Below are 16345 nucleotides of genomic sequence, written 5' to 3'. Positions count from 1 at the left end.
AAAGTTTACAATCAACAACTCTTTAAAACCCTCTGGAAGTGTAATTGTGGCTTATGGCAGACTTTGACCTTAGCAGCACCTTGGAACTCCTCACATTCCGCTACTTGGGAAGAAAAACATTTGAAAAACGGGATGAGCTTGCTAGCCTAGTGAGTGACAAGAAAACTGATTCTTATGAAAATGAAGTACCCCATGCTTGGGTACTTTTTCTCAGATACCTTCTCAACTGTGTCCTCCAGTATCGAGCTGCTTGGATACCTTCTCAACTGTCCTTCAGTATCGAGTTTTAAGTAAAACTAGTCATACAATGACTTTCTTTAATAAAACCTAGAAAACATGTCTTTATCTGAAAGATCTTTCTTTAGCACATGGTTTCTTAAAACATTGTAAATATTTTAGTCACTCACCTTGATCGTTTAGGAACCTTTCTCTCTAGAAGTTCCTTGGTCACCTCGGGTTCCCTTTTGAACCCTACGATCCATATTCAATTTAAAGCTCAGATTACTCATAGTTTTAGGTTTTATCTCGAGATACTTCCTTCTATAAATATGCTCTAAAATGTCTCAGGAAGCTTACCTCAAAATCTTAGCTCATGAATCCTTATGGTTTGGCCGAAAACATAAAAACATCAAGACTGGCCCAACTTATCCGATATCTCGACCCCTTTGTCTTGTCTTCATTCTTCGGTCCAGAAGTCTTACCCTGAAAACTAGACTCTCATATCTTTCAGATGGCTTTGGAATCACTCCAAACGCACAAGTATTTTGGGAGAACTTCTCGTCCCAAGTTGATGCTACTTCCTTTCCTTTTTGTCCAACAACATCTCCCCTCTTGGAACCTCTTGACCAACGTAAGTCCTCACACACTCTTCTTTATGTCCTTTAAAGAGAATTTGAGTTCCCATCTGAAGTCCTTGGCCTTATTTATAGGCGTCTAAGATTGATCTAAGGCCGACACCTCCTACTTGGTCACATGTCCAAGTGTCTTTCCCTTACACTATTACCGCAATCTTGCATCAACGCAATCCAAGGTGTTTTGCTCCCCTTTTACCAATGCATAGCCCTCAACTTTGCATGTCTTCTTATGCACCCATCTCATTTTCTCAAGGCCTAAGGTTTCTTCCTAACAAGCCACATGTACGAATGACGTCCTTAAATGCGTCCATCCTTCATATGCGTCCATCCTATGTTTGTGCCCTTGCGGTGTCACCCTTCAAGCCATTGCCGCCTAGCACCTTTCCCCATATGCGCCTCATTAACCTCGATTATTCCATTCCCAATTAACGCAATCCTTACCTTGCGCATCCCATCAACGCAACTTGCTCGCATATACTAGATGCTTGTAAGGCTCTTCCTTGGTCGCATGCCTTCTACTGCACGGGTTACCTTTACCCTATGCACTCAACTAGGATTATGACCCATACTCTTTTAACGCATCCTACTAGCTTGTCCTATGTGCCCACATGCCTTCGAATGTCCAACGCATAGCACATGTCCAATGCATAGAAACCTTTGGGTCAACTTGGTTCTCAACTCAACACCTCAAGTCATAGCTCACCATCGCCTAGGTTCTTTGCTAATGCATCTCTTATAACCAACGCAACCAACGTCATGAACCTTATTACCGCAAGCCTTAGCAACGCAAGGACAATTCATCATGCCTCCACCTTAGCTCGTTCCATCGCCTAGCTCATACTTTAGCAAGGCCGCCGCATCCATCGTATACATCGCATCCATCGTTGCATGCCATTGCATCCATCGTGCAGCATCACTACATGCCATCGCATCCATCGTATCCATCGCTGCATACCATCGCATAGCACTGTCGCGTTCATCGCCACATGCCTCGTACTGCATCACCGCATGCCCTTGCACTGCATCACTACATACTACCAACGCATTTCCTTCGGTCACATACACACATATCATCATGTCCATTGCATCCATCGCGCCGCATACACACGTAGTACTGCCACAACCATCACATCCATCGCACCGCATGCATTGTTTTAACCTCTCAAGATAGTGGTTGCCACATGCATTGTCCTTGGCCATACTTAAGCCTCTCTCCATGCCCAAGTAACCTCTCAATACTTCATGGCCAACACATGACACCACACCAACGCATTGTCCAACACTTAGTCATTTTTCTGCCTTTGCTTCCAACGAATAGTTCCTTGTTGGCATTATACTTAACCAAATTTCCACTAGTTAAGGCTTATCTCAAACTACTCAAGGAAAATCTATTCAACACTTAGAAATTTCCTTCATTTCAACATAGAATTTAACTTTCACCTACTTAAGTAGGAAAAATGGAAATCCGGGTTTCACAAAAGTTCTTCGATCCTCTCTTGTAATGCATCCCAAGCATTGAAAGATTCTTATAACCATTTGACGAAGGCCTATAACAAGAGTCGAGTCTACATCTTGGCAAGTCTGTTTGATGTTCTTACTAATAAGCACAAGCTCGGGTCAAATCATGGAGTCTCCAAGAGATGTTTAGACAACCATCCATTTAGATCCGACACGAGGCCTTCAAGTACATTTCCGGCACAAAGCCCTCAAGTACATTTACAATGCGCATATGAAGGAAAACCAGTCAGTTCTCAACCTAATGGTTTAGTTCAATGTTGCTAAAATGAGGGCACGGTCATCAACGAACAGAGTCAGGTGTCCTTTATCTTATAATCTCTTCTAAAGAGTTTTCTTCAATTTTGCAGCAATATGGTTATGAATAAAATATAGTACACTCTAACTACCTTCCTGAATGAGTTACAGACTTATCTGTCCTTTATGAAAGGTAAGGGACCAATAGAAGGAGAGGAAAATGTTGTCCATTCCAAAAAATTTTACAAGGGTTCATGCTCAGAAATTAAGTCTGCTCAATCATCTTTTGGTTCTAAGAAGATCTAGAGAAAGAAATGAGGGAGAAGAAAGGCTCCCACTGTTGGAAAAGGCAAGGACAAGGCCAAAGTGACTGACAAGGGCAAGTGCTTCTACTGCATTGTGGATGGTCACTGGACCATAATTGCCGCAAGTACCTTACCGAGAAGAAGAAAGAGAAGGAAGGAATTAGTTCCTTCCAGTAGTTTGAGGAGGGTGAAATGATGCTTAAGGTTGAACAATTGTACTCTGTCTTTTTTTTTTCCATCTAATGAAGCGTTCATTATGAAAAATGGTGTGACTATCTCTTCAGCTAAGCTAGAAGACAATTTATATGTGTTAAGGCCAACTTAATCAAAAGCACTTTTAAATCGTGAGATGTTTAAAACTGCAAACACTCAAACAAAAAGGCGAAGAACAATGATATGTAACTTTGGCATTTGAGATTAGGTCACATAAATCTCGATAAGATTGAAAGATTGGTAAATAATGTACTTCTAAGCAAGTTAGAAGATGATTCATTACCTCTGTGTGAATCATGTCTTGAAGAAAAAAGCGACTAAAAAACCTTCTAGTGGAAAAGGTTATAGGGTTAAAGAGCCCTTAGAGCTCATACATTCAAATTTTTGTGGTCCAATGGATGTAAAAGCTAGAGGAAGGTACAAATACTTCATTTCTTTCATAAATGATTATTCAAGGTATGATTACTTATGCCTAATGGAACATAAGTCTGAAGCCTTTGAAAAGTTCAAAGAGTATAAGGCTGATGTTGAAAACCTATTAGGTAAAACAATTAAAAACACATTAATCCGATTGGGGTGGAGATGCGTAGACGTAGAATTTCAGGACTATACGATAGAACGTGGAATTCAATCCCAACTTTCAGCATCTGGTACACCTCGGCAAAACGGTATATCAGAATGGAGAAATAGAACATTATAAGATATTGTTCATTCGATAATGAGCTTGTTGGGGTTGATGCCCTAAATCTCGTAAGTTTCTGTTGTTTGTAAACACCTATATGAACAAACAATTTTGTGATTTATAATATGAGATATTTTATTCACTTTAGTTTATGAAATATGAGATATTTTAGTTGCATTAACCACAAACCAATAAACTAAGATCTTTGGTTATTGTTGTAACTTAAGGATGTATGTGGAGACATCAAGTGGATTGTGCTTTAAGTGATAACTAAATAGTCTTTAGTTATGGATAAAGGAGGAAAACCTTATCCTCGTGACGCTACAAGTGTGGCCCGTTTTGTAGATGTTACAATTGTTGTAAAGTACTACAAATGGTCTGATTCTAACCATTCATGTATTAGACATGCGAGCGAAGTGCTCTATACAAAGGAGTTTGTATAAGATCAGACCACAAAATGTTTAGTCTCGTTATATGACGTTGTTCTTGACAGAGACTTTCATTTCACTAGGATGACCATAGGTAACATGACCTTAATCGTGAGAGAGTTGTGAACTCCTGCCTATGAGAACGGTCCTTGTGAGTGGCCAGATTGCTGACTCAAACCTACCACTAAGAGGATTTGTCTGATTGGGGAGCTGGGAACTAAGCTACACAAGACGAAATTTACTCTTTCCCCAAAGTAGGGGTAAGCAGATAAATTGCTCTCTTAAGGGATGATTTCGGGGATTGAACAATGTGGCACCATACCTTCTCTTGGCCCGATAAGGGTCTACTCATAGTGGGACTATGATGTATTGTTCATTAGAGAAATCAGTGGTACTTAAAGAGTTAGATGTAACTATAGGGTAAAATGGTAAATTGGCCCAACTGTTATTGAATATGTCCTAAAACTCGTGGTTTGTAAACAATAAAAATTATTATGAACATTTAATAAGTTGTTATTGAGTATATGTATTGCTTATTTGAAATCCAATAAACCTAAAAGACCCATAACTATTACATGAGTACTTGAACCTTTATGTGGAGACATAAAAGTGGATCAAGTTCGAGTAAATAGTCAAAACGATGTATAGTATATAAAAAAGGTTGGGTGCCTTATTCTGATAACACTATTGGATGCGGCCTACACTGTAGTTGTTACAAAGAGTTGGAAAGTGCTACAAACGAAGTGATCCTGATTCATATATGTTATGACATGAAGAATGGGGCGTCCTGTGCAAATGGATTTGTACAAGATCGGACCACGAAATAAGTCATTCTTACTTTATAACGTTACTATTTAACACTGACTATTTCAAAGCGATGACCTAAGTAATTTGACCTTAATCCTGAGCTAACTATGAACTCTTGTTTATTCGGGATTATCTTTAGATTTGCATAGGTGAGAGTTGGCTCAACAGCATCGACTCAATAAACCTCCATTTCGGGGGTAAGACTGGGTAGATAGCTGGGGATATAGGGTACAAGAAGGAATTCACTTCTACCCGCTTTTAGGGATAGTATAGAGGTTGTTCCCTTAAGTGCTGACTCCGGGTCTTGAACAAGGGACCCTACCCTCTCATTGGCCCGAGAAAGACTCGGTTTGTTGATTGAATCACAGATCAATTGTTCATTAGAGGATCAATGGGACTTGAGGAACAAGAGGTAATCTCGGGATAAAACAGACATTTGACCCAGCCATTATTACAAACAACCTGTGAAGGGTTAACTTATTAATCATGGTTATATCAAGTGGACATAATATATCTACAGTGAGAGGAATTCAACTATGGGCTTTAGTGGAGTGATCCATTAGTTAACGAATGAGGGTTAATTCGGTGTAATGAGTTTAACCAATAAATCTCGGATCGTTGGAGCCCATGATCTGTAGGTCCATAAGGTTCTCTTACTAGCTCGTAAATGGTACTTTAGAGTAGCATGATAAGTTAATTTTAAAAGTTAAAATTAGAATTAAAGGAATTAGTAATTATATGAGATATAATTACAGGTTTTATTTTAAGAATTAAATGAAATAAGAGAATTAATATTTAAATATGATTTAAATATATGAAGGTAGATTTGTGCAAAATTAATTTAATATATGATTAATTAGAATTAATTAAATTATTAAATTAATTATTATTAATTTTATTAGAAAAATTAATCATTGAATTAATTTTGCAAAATTAATAAAGATTTCATTTTTGAAAAGAAAATTCATTTTGGAAATTCATTTTGAAAAAGAATAGAAAATGGAAAATCCCAAAAAGTGGGATTTTTCCACTTTCTATTCAAGTAGTATGTTCATGGTTCCACCATGAATTTGAGTCTCTTCCAAGCATGAGCTGCAATGCATGTAGTAATGGTATTTTCATGATAATCATGCAATAAATTAAGAAGATTGGGTTAAGAATCGGGAAGGCAATTCGTAGTTTTTTTACTGAAGAAACTTGAGGTTGAAGAAGGTCTTTAACCATGGTAATGTAGTAATCTAATCTCCAAATTCTCATTAATTCAAGCTTATTTTGAGTCTCACAACTCAATCTAAAGCTTCAAGAGAATAGTGGGGAAGATCTTGAGGTGGTCTACAACAAGGTTTGGAAAAGTTTGCAGCTGAGAATCAAGATTTTAAGAAATTCTACAAAGGTATGGCTTGAAACCCTATTGTTATTATATCAGCATGTTTTAGTTACTGCCAAAATTAATTAATTAGAGTTCTTATTGATCCTTGTTGCTTCCGCTGCTTTCTGATTTACTCCAACATGGCAACCGCTACTTTAGCTCTTTTAGCCACCGACAAAATGATTGGCGACAACTACGCTAGTTGGAAGAACACGATAAACGCAATACTTATCATCGATGACCTTCAGTTCATCTTTATGGAGGAGTGTTATCCTATTCCAACTCAAAATGCCACTCGAAATGTTCGAGAGGCCTATGAGAAATGGACACGAGCAAACGAGAAGACCCGAGCTTACATCTTGGCCAACCTGAACAATGTCTTGGCCAAGAAGTATGAGCCCATGATCACTGCATGTGAGATCATGGAGTCCCTGAAGGGAATGTTCAGACAACCGTTCGGGTAGCTTAAGCATGAAGGTCTAAAGTTCATCTTCAACTCCAAAATGAAGGAGGGTACATCTCTTCGAGAACATGTTCTAAACATAATGATCCTCTTTAATAAGGCAGAGATGAATGGGGCTCACATCGATGAGGGAAGCCATGTTAGCATTATTCTGGAGGAGTTGCCAAAAAGCTTTCTACACTTAAGTAACGTTGTTCAGAACAGGGTTGATTACACCCTTGCAACTTTCCTCAATGAGTTTCAGATATTCCAATGCTTGCTGAAAAGCAAGGAGAAGAAAGTTGGTGAGGCAAATGTTGCTTCATCATCTAAAAAGCTCCTCCAAGGTTTGCCCTCAGGAACTAAGTCTGCACATTCGATACTAGCAAGTGGAAGAAGAAGAAAGGTAGTAAGGGGAAGGGGAAAGCGCATGCTAACCCATAACCTATCGCTCTATAGGGTAGGCGATCAACGCCGGTTGAAAAGAAAAAATATTTTCACTGCAACCAGGATGGCCACTTGAAGCGGAACTGCCCACACTGGTTGAAAGAGAAGAAGAAAACCAATGCCAAAAGAGGTAAATGTGATTTACTAGTTTTGGAGATTTGTTTAGTGGAGAATGATGATTCTGCCTGGATTACAGACTATGGGACGAATAACCATGTTTGTTCTTCTTTTTGGGGGATTAGATCCTAGCGGCAGCTTGAGGCTGGTGAGATGTTGATGTGAGTTGGCACTAGGCACGTCATCTCAACTGTGACAGTGGGAGGCCTCCAGTTGACTTTACATAATAGATTTATCATTTTGAATGATCTGTATAGTTATGAGTTAAAGAATAACTTGATTTATGTAAAGTCATTGCTTGAATGTAAATACACTATTAATTTTTCAGTTAATAAGGTGTTTATTCTAAAATATGGTGTTGAGATATGTTCAGCTAAACTGGAAAATAATTTGTCTGTGCTAAGGTCGTTAGCAAAAAAATCCCTCTATAACATAGATGTTTAAAACTGTCGTAACTCCAAACAAACGATTTAAAGTTTCTCCTAAAGAAAAAGCCCAACTTTGGCACCTTCATTTAGGGCACACCAATCTCAATAGGATCGAAAGGTTGGTAAAGAATGGACTTCTAAACGAGTTAGAAGAAAAATTTTTACCTGTATGCGAGTCATGCTTTGAAGGCAAGATGACTAAAAGACCTCTTACTGGAAAAGGCTATAGGGTCAAAGAACCTCTGGAGTTAGTACATTCAGACCTTTGTGGTCTGATGAATGTTCGAGCCAGGGGAAGCCACGAGTATTTCATCACTTTTATTGATGTTTATTCGAGGTATGGGTATGTTTCTTTAATGCAACATCAGTCAAAATCCTTTGAAAAGTTCAAAGAGTTCAAGGCTGAAGTTGAAAACGCATTAGATAAACGGATTAAAACACTTCGATTTGATCGAGGTGGAGAGCTTTTGGATTATGACTTCCATAACTATTTGATAGAACATGGAATCACTTCCCAACTCTCAGCACCTGGTACACCTCGGCAGAATTGTGTATCAGAGAGGATAAACATAATCCTATTGGACATGGTTCGGTCGATGATGAGATATGTTTCCTTACCGGACTCGTTTTGGGGTTTTGCAGTAGAGACTGTAACTTACATCCTTAACTGTGTTTCCTCCAAGAGTGTTGCTAGAACATTTTTGGAGTTGTGGAATGGGCGTAAAGCTAGTTTGCATCACTTCTGCATTTGGGGTTGCTTAGCACATGTGCTTGAGGCTACCCAAAGGGACACGAGGGGGTTACTTTTATGATCCTAATGAAAACAAGGTGTTTGTGTCGACAAACGCTACATTCCTTAAAAGGATCATATAAGAGAGCACAACCTAAGAAGTAAAATCGTATTGAGAGAGATTTCCAAAAAAACAACTGAAACTTCAACAAGAGTTGTTGAAGAACCTGCTACATCAACAAGAGTTATCGGTGGGAGTTCATCTAGTCAGAAAAATCCACCTCAAGAGTTGAGGGAACCTCGACGTAGTGGGAGGGTTGCAAACCCACCTATTCGCTATGTGGGTTTAACTGATATCCTGGCTATGGTAGCCCATGGTGAGGTTGGGGATCCGTTGTCTTATAAAAAGGCAATGGAGAATGTTGACAGAGATGAATGGGTCAAAGCCATGGATCTCGAGATAGAGTCTATGTACTTCAACTCAGTTTAGGATCTTGTAGATCAATCTGATGAGGTTAAACCTATAGGTTGTAAATGGATCTACAAGAGGAAAAGGGATGTTGATGGGAAGATACAAACCTTCGAGGCTAGACTTGTGGCAAAGGGTTATACTCAAGTGGAGGGAGTTGACTATGAGGAGACTTTCTCATCTATTGTCATGCTAAAGTCTATCCGCATCCTCCTATCAATTACCTTATATTATGATTATGAGATATGGAAAATGGGTGTCAAGACTGCCTTTCTGAATGACAATCTTCAGGAGACCATTTATATGGTGCAACCCGAGGGATTCATAACCCAAGGTCAAAAGCAAAAGGTTTGCAAGCTGAATTGTCCATTTATGGACTGAAACAGACATCTCGATCTTGGAACATAAGGTTTGATACTGGGATCAAATTTTATGGCTTTGACCAAAATGTTGAGGAGCCTTGTGTCTACAAGAAAATCATCAACAGTCTAGTAGTTTTCCTAGTGTTGTATGTAGACGATATCTTACTCATTGAGAATGACGTAGATTTACTGACTACAGTTAAGAACTGGCTAGCGACCCAATTCCAAATGAAATATTTGGGAGAGACTCAGTTTGTTCTTGGGATTAAGATCTTTCGGGGTCGAAACAACAAAATGTTAGCACTGTCTCAGGCTCAGGCATTGTATATTGACACTCCTGCATAAGGACAAACCTAAGGTCATCAATGATAAGTATCGTGTTTATAGTGTTTTTCCTACTAACGTAGTCTTCGCTGGTTGTTTTATCAGCTGCTAATAAAGCAAGTGTAGCGGTAGCCATTTAAATAAAGTTGCTGAAACAATAACAAATTTAATGTGTCTATTTGCATTACTACTTTTAAGACCAATTTTAGTTTTAGCAAAATAGTTCTATTATACTCTAAGTGACATTTATTTTGCAATGATGCCCCAACGAGGCAGGACAAAAGTCACCGTTGGGATGATCAAGTGCCCTTTCACTAGGATGAGACATTTTCAACCATTAGACAGAAACAACTCCTTGTAACTGACTATAATAGTCTCCATTATTCGGTTCAGAATTTGTTAACAACCTTAAAAAATTCGTGTAAGTGTAACCCCTCATTTTAGGTTCTGGTGTCCCGCCCTAATGCGCCCACTGAGAGAAAAAGTAGATTAAGACGAGATTAAAGCAACCCTATCCATTTATGGAGATCAGATAAAGAATTGTGCAAATACAACCATCCTTTAGGGAGACATTCCCAGGGTGCCTCGAGGCAATGAACGAAAACGTTATCCAACCTAATAAGAGATACCGTGGGATATGTTGTCACACATCCCACTCCCACTTACTATGAACATTCTCTCCATTCACCTTGGTATTGACCTACCCAAACACCATCCTATAGGGGGCCACTCCCAGGGTGCCTCGAGGCCGATGATAGATCTCACAGTGTGAACTTGTAGGGAGAAACGTGTAAAGGTTAGTGAATTAACATAAACCCCAAGTACTTCCCATTGAATGTTCTACCTAGGAATTCACTAACTTAGTCAATCCGACTACTGATTTGAACTAAATGTGTGTTTAATTTGCTAAAAAAACAACTATTGTTTTTTATTCTCAAACAAGTTTGAATAAAGTCTTATTAAACATTTTAACAGACTATCATCAAATTTGCATGCATGCATAAAATCCATCTAATTCACCTTTCCTGATAGGTTCTCAAGTAGGGATGTTCCGTTTCTGTCAGCTTAAATACCCCAGCCTAGTCAGAATCCGCCTTAGACAATAGGTCTCTTATAGATAGTTTTGGTACATATTTAATCTTTTATTAGTCAATCTAATCCCATTAAACCGAGTTAAAAGATTAAACTTAGGTATCTAATCTCATTAGAACCGTGATCTTAGGTCTATCTCAATCAAAGCCTAAGTGTGCATGCATGTCTTTCTTAATGATTTTAATTCTAATTTCATTAATTATAACTTTTATAAAAAATGAAATAACTAAAATCAACCACATTGCTAAGCTAGACATCCACAAGGCATTTTTAACTTTTATAAATAAACCTAAGTGTCATGCTTCATGCAATGTTCATTGATTACTATATATAACTTGTAATGAACTAAGTATACATGCTCTCATACACCCTTATACTGTAATATTTATAATATAAAGATGATGCATGGATATGCTTAATGCATGCATATATTATAACACTTATATTATATGATGCATGAGCATGATTTGATGTAATTTAATCATGCAAACTACTATACTATAACACTTATAATATGAGGATGATGCATGAATAAAATGCATAACCTATGGTAGGTGTTAAAACTACGTGGCATACATTATGACATATAGTTAAACATACATCACATGTACGTTCATAAAAATTAATGGACTGGGATAATTAGCCTCAAAACCGAAAAGAAAGGTTATCTATTACATAAAACATCAAGTCAATCGGTCAAACAAGTGAACTAGGTCTTGAACCACCCGGGCAAAACCTCGTCACTTGATCGTGTAACAGTTGCTTATGGTCGGCGAGTAACGCCTATCGAGGGTAAATGATCGTGTAGCATGGATTGAATGCCTTTGGACTATGCGATGAAGCATGGATCGAGTGCCTTTGGACTATGGGAGAAATAATCAAAGGTATGTTCATCTTGAAACCCTCTTCAATTTTCTAAAATAATATGCTTTAAAACTCAAATTAAATGTAATTAGAGTGCTTATTGATTCTGTTTGCTTCAGTTGCATGCTTGTGTATTCCATCAAAAGAGTGTCCTCAAAACACTTTTCGAGTTATGGAGGAGGCGTATATCGAGTTTATATACTTCAAAATCTGGGGTTGTCCTACACATATGCTGGTGACAAATCATAAAAAGTTGGAACCTCGTTTAAGGTTATGCTAATTTGTTGGTTATCCTAAATAAATCAGAGGTGGTATGTTCTATGATCCTCAAGAAAATAAGGTAATTGTATCGACAAATGCTACATTTTTGGAGGAAGACCAGATAAGAGATCATAAGCCATATAGCAAAATAGTATTAAGTGAAGCTACCGAAGAATCAACAACGATCGTTAATGCAGTTGGTCCTTCGTCAAAAGTTAGTGAAGAAGCCAACACTTCAAGTGAATCTCGTCCTTCTCAATCGTTGAGAGTGCCTCGACGCAGTGGGAGGGATACAACCTTAACGTTACTTGAGTTTAACTGAAAATTAGGTTGTCATACTAAATCATGGGTGAAGGATCCATTGTCCTATAAAACGGGCAATGAATGACGTAGACAATAACCAATGGGTCAAAGCCATGGACCTTTAAATGGAGTTTATATACTCCAATTCTGTATAAGAGCTTGTAGATCCACCTGAAGTGGTCAAACCCATAGGGTGTAAATGAGTCTACAAAAGAAAGAGAGACGTAGTTTGAAAGGTACAGTGAATCTACAAAAGAAAGAGAGATGTAACTGGAAAGGTACAAACCTTCAAAGCTAGATTTGTAGCAAAGGGTTATACCCAGAGGGAAGAGGTCGACTATGAGGAAACTTATTCCCTTGTTGCTATGCTTAAGTCTATAAGAGTCCTCTTGTCCATAGCCATATATCACGACTATGAGATATGATAAGTGGATGCTAAGACTCCTTTTCTAAATGACAGTCTTGAATTGAACATCTTTATGTCTCAATCCGAGGGGTTCATAGTTCAAGGTCAGGAGCAAGAATTTTGCAAGCCGAATCGATCCATATATGGGTTGAAATAGACATCCAGATCTTGAAACATTAGATTTGATACAATGATCAAATCTTTTGATTTTGATCAAAACGTTGAATCTCATATCTACAAGAAAATCATAAACGATAAAGTTGCTTTTTTAATACTTTATGTGGACAATATCCTACTCATTGGGAATGATGTAGGGATAATATCCTAGTGAAATGTACGTATTATCTAGTAACGGTGTTATAAGGAGAGATTATTTATTTCGTGATCCAATCTTATACAAACTCTTTGTATAGGATACCTTCACTCACATGTCTCTACATAAATGATTAGGATCAAGTCATTTGTAACACTTTACAATAATAGTAACAATTACAAAGCAGGCCGTATCCGTAGTATCATTAGGATAAGGTACCCAACCTTATCCATCTACTACAGACCATTCAGTAAGGGTGAACATGGGTTGGGTTGGGTTACGTTGAATGTGCTTTTTAGACCAACCCGAAATTCGAGTTGGTTGGGTTGGCAACCTAAAAAATCCGAATAAAGTCTCCACTCCAACCCAACCCCGGTTGGGTTGGGTTGGCGGGTAATAATTTTTTTTAATTAAAAAATTAAATTTATCTATAATACAATACTAATAATTAAAATCTTATAAAATTCAAATGTTAGATATCAAATATATATGAAATTTATTACAAACTTTAAATAGAGATAAACATCACAATAATTCTAAAAAAAATTACAAATTCACAAATTAATTAATCCAAAAGAAAAACATATACATAGACATATACATATACGAATACGTATACACACATATATATGTAATTCGGGTTGGGTTCGGTCAACCCAAATTTGTTTTTTAGCCAACCCGCAACCCAACCCAACACAACAAAAATTAAAAAGTTTAATCTAACCCAACCCAAGAACAAACCTAACTCAACCCGACTCTTATATGTTGGGTTGAGTAGTTGGGATTGTTTAGATTGTTGGGTTATTTGAACACCTCTACTGTTCAGGTTATTACTTAAACAATATTCACCTGTATATCTCCACATGCATGTTTAAGCTTAATCAGATAACCTTGGATTTTAATTTATTGGTTTTGAGTTAATGCAACTAAATGTCAATAAAATTACAACTTATTTTATTAAATAAATAATTTATTTGTACAAATACAATTTACAAACTACAGGACCACGGGATTTATGACATAAACCCGAACAATTTTAACAATTATCTAACTAATTAAAAGTTTGGTTTTTACAAGTAAATGTTCAAGGGTCAAATTTCTCTATCTTTACAAATTTTGGAGTCCAATTTTAACTGTTTTATAAGAATGGGAGTTCCATCGTTACAATTAAATTTTTGGGGATCCAATCTCCACAATTATATAAATTTAGGGGTCTAATCTTAAGTTTTGTATAAGTTTGAGAGTGTAATCGCAACCACCATCATATTTTAAGGGTGATTATTGCCATTTGTCCTTATTTATTTATTTACATAGTTTTTTTTTTTGCTTTTTTCCCCTCTACTTAATAATACATACTTGTTTCGCTTGAACTTTCACATATATCTTCTAGTTAACATTTTTTGAGAATGTATCTTCTAGTTAACTTATTAAATGTTTCTATACGATTTATATTGAAGTGTGAGGGGAATGCAATTTTAAAAATAATTTCTGCTTGACGAGTAGTTATCGGGGTCAAGGAAGTTAATTGAATTAAATGTTTTTTTCTTTAAATTTTAAATTAAACAGCATTTAAAAATAAATTTCTAAAACTTATTATTATTATTTTTTTGAATTAAATTCTAAAACTTTTAGATGAGAAAAATAATTAACCCATCAAATCATCTAATATCCATATATTCAAATGTTTGACCACATATCTCAAATATATCAAATTATCTAAATCATCAAACAACAAAAATTTGTATATCATGTATAATCACAATAAAAGTAATTAAAAAATTGTCAGCAGGAGAGGAGAGATAATTTAGGCCCATTGAATTCATTATTTATTCCTCATACATTTTTTTTCTCTAAATAAAATATTTAAATTTTAGTTAAATTTCAAAAACGAAATTAAATAATAACGATTTTCAGTCTCGAAACTTAATTTGAATTTTGAAAATAAGAATACAGGGAATTAGGTTATGAATTTAACTTTTAAATACCAAAAAACATAAAAGGGGTCTTAGTTATCGGAATAGTATATTTTTAAAAATCTAAAACAATGTTGATGCTTATTTAACTTTTAAAATTTCAATTTTTAAAGTAACCGTGACTTAATTAAAATTATTTTGAGATGCTGCGCGCCATAATATTTAAAATAGTTAAAATTAAAAGACGCACCATGACCCGCGAAAAGCATTTTATTTTCGGACACCATCTCACCCGTTCAACTTATTTTTTCTCAATCGGACGGTTTAAACCTAATAATTCGCGTCATAAGAGATGGACCAATCACGTTGCTCCCAGCACTCCTATATAAACAGAACCCTAATTATCCCATCCCCATCTTTCTCATACGAATTCCCTCGTCTCAATTTCAAATCTCAATCCCGAAGGCTTGTCTAATTGAAATGGCTCCAAAGGCTGAGAAGAAGCTCGCCGAGAAGAAACCAGCGGAGAAGGCTCCCGCCGGCGAGAAGAAACCTCGAGCGGAGAAAAAACTTCCGAAAGATGCTTCGTCGGAAAAGAAGAAGAAGAAGATGAAGAAGAGCGTTGAGACCTACAAGATTTACATCTTCAAGGTCTTGAAGCAGGTTCATCCCGATATCGGAATCTCGAGCAAGGCCATGGGGATTATGAACAGTTTTATTAACGATATATTCGAGAAGCTAGCTCAGGAATCATCACGATTGGCTAGGTATAACAAGAAGCCGACGATCACATCGAGGGAAATCCAAACGGCCGTGCGACTTGTGCTTCCTGGTGAACTTGCGAAGCATGCTGTATCAGAGGGGACGAAAGCGGTTACCAAATTCACCAGTTCTTAGAAATCTTGATCGTATCTTTTAGGGTTTAGAAATTAGTTTTGATTGTGTTTGATGATATAAACTGCAATTTTTTCTTTCTCTCATAGTATGAAACGGAAATTCTCAGATTGTGAATTTTATAGTTTGATGCAATGTCTTTGTAACATTGAAGATTCGCGATTGGAAAGTCTAGATTTGTTCGAAACTTATCATCTTTTCCACTTTCTTTCTTATTCAAATTGAATTGAACACTTTGGAAGAATTTGCTTTAAGAGTATAAAACTTAGGGAGAGGATTTGGTTTTTAACTTCTTGATCAAGTTTGGTACGTTTTATGCCAATTTATTTGAGTAGCATTTAATGCGATTTTGTTTTTATTTTTCTATTTTTACAATTTATTCTTGTTTATTAAATTTCTTTTTTATAAGTATTTGATTTTTCAGTTCAATTTAAAAACAAAGAGAAGTTTGATTTTAATCAAAATTTATGAATGGAAGAAAATTGAAGTCATTTTCTTTACAAGAAAAAAAAATTCAAAGCCAAACTCTCACACATTTTTGAGTGGGGAGATTTCAATTCTTGAGCGTTT

The 16345-nt window shown here is 36.6% G+C and overlaps 1 protein-coding gene across 1 annotated transcript; it reads left to right on the top strand.

Annotated features, from left to right (window-relative positions):
- The first annotated feature begins 15307 nt into the window (after positions 1-15307).
- Positions 15308-15897, top strand: LOC120074031 (probable histone H2B.3). Its single transcript, XM_039027005.1, has one exon. It carries the CDS (start codon positions 15362-15364, stop codon positions 15776-15778), a length of 417 nt encoding a protein of 138 aa, XP_038882933.1. The 5' UTR covers positions 15308-15361; the 3' UTR covers positions 15779-15897.
- The last annotated feature ends 448 nt before the right edge of the window (positions 15898-16345 follow it).

The sequence above is a fragment of the Benincasa hispida genome, chromosome 3 (assembly GCF_009727055.1).
Source record: "Benincasa hispida cultivar B227 chromosome 3, ASM972705v1, whole genome shotgun sequence".
Lineage (NCBI taxonomy): Eukaryota > Viridiplantae > Streptophyta > Magnoliopsida > Cucurbitales > Cucurbitaceae > Benincasa > Benincasa hispida.
This window is presented reverse-complemented; position numbering and strand designations above follow the sequence as displayed.

Bases quoted from the DNA above. Each gene is read 5' to 3' on its own strand.
- LOC120074031 (XM_039027005.1), top strand. From the start codon at position 15,362: ATGGCTCCAAAGGCTGAGAAGAAGCTCGCCGAGAAGAAACCAGCGGAG.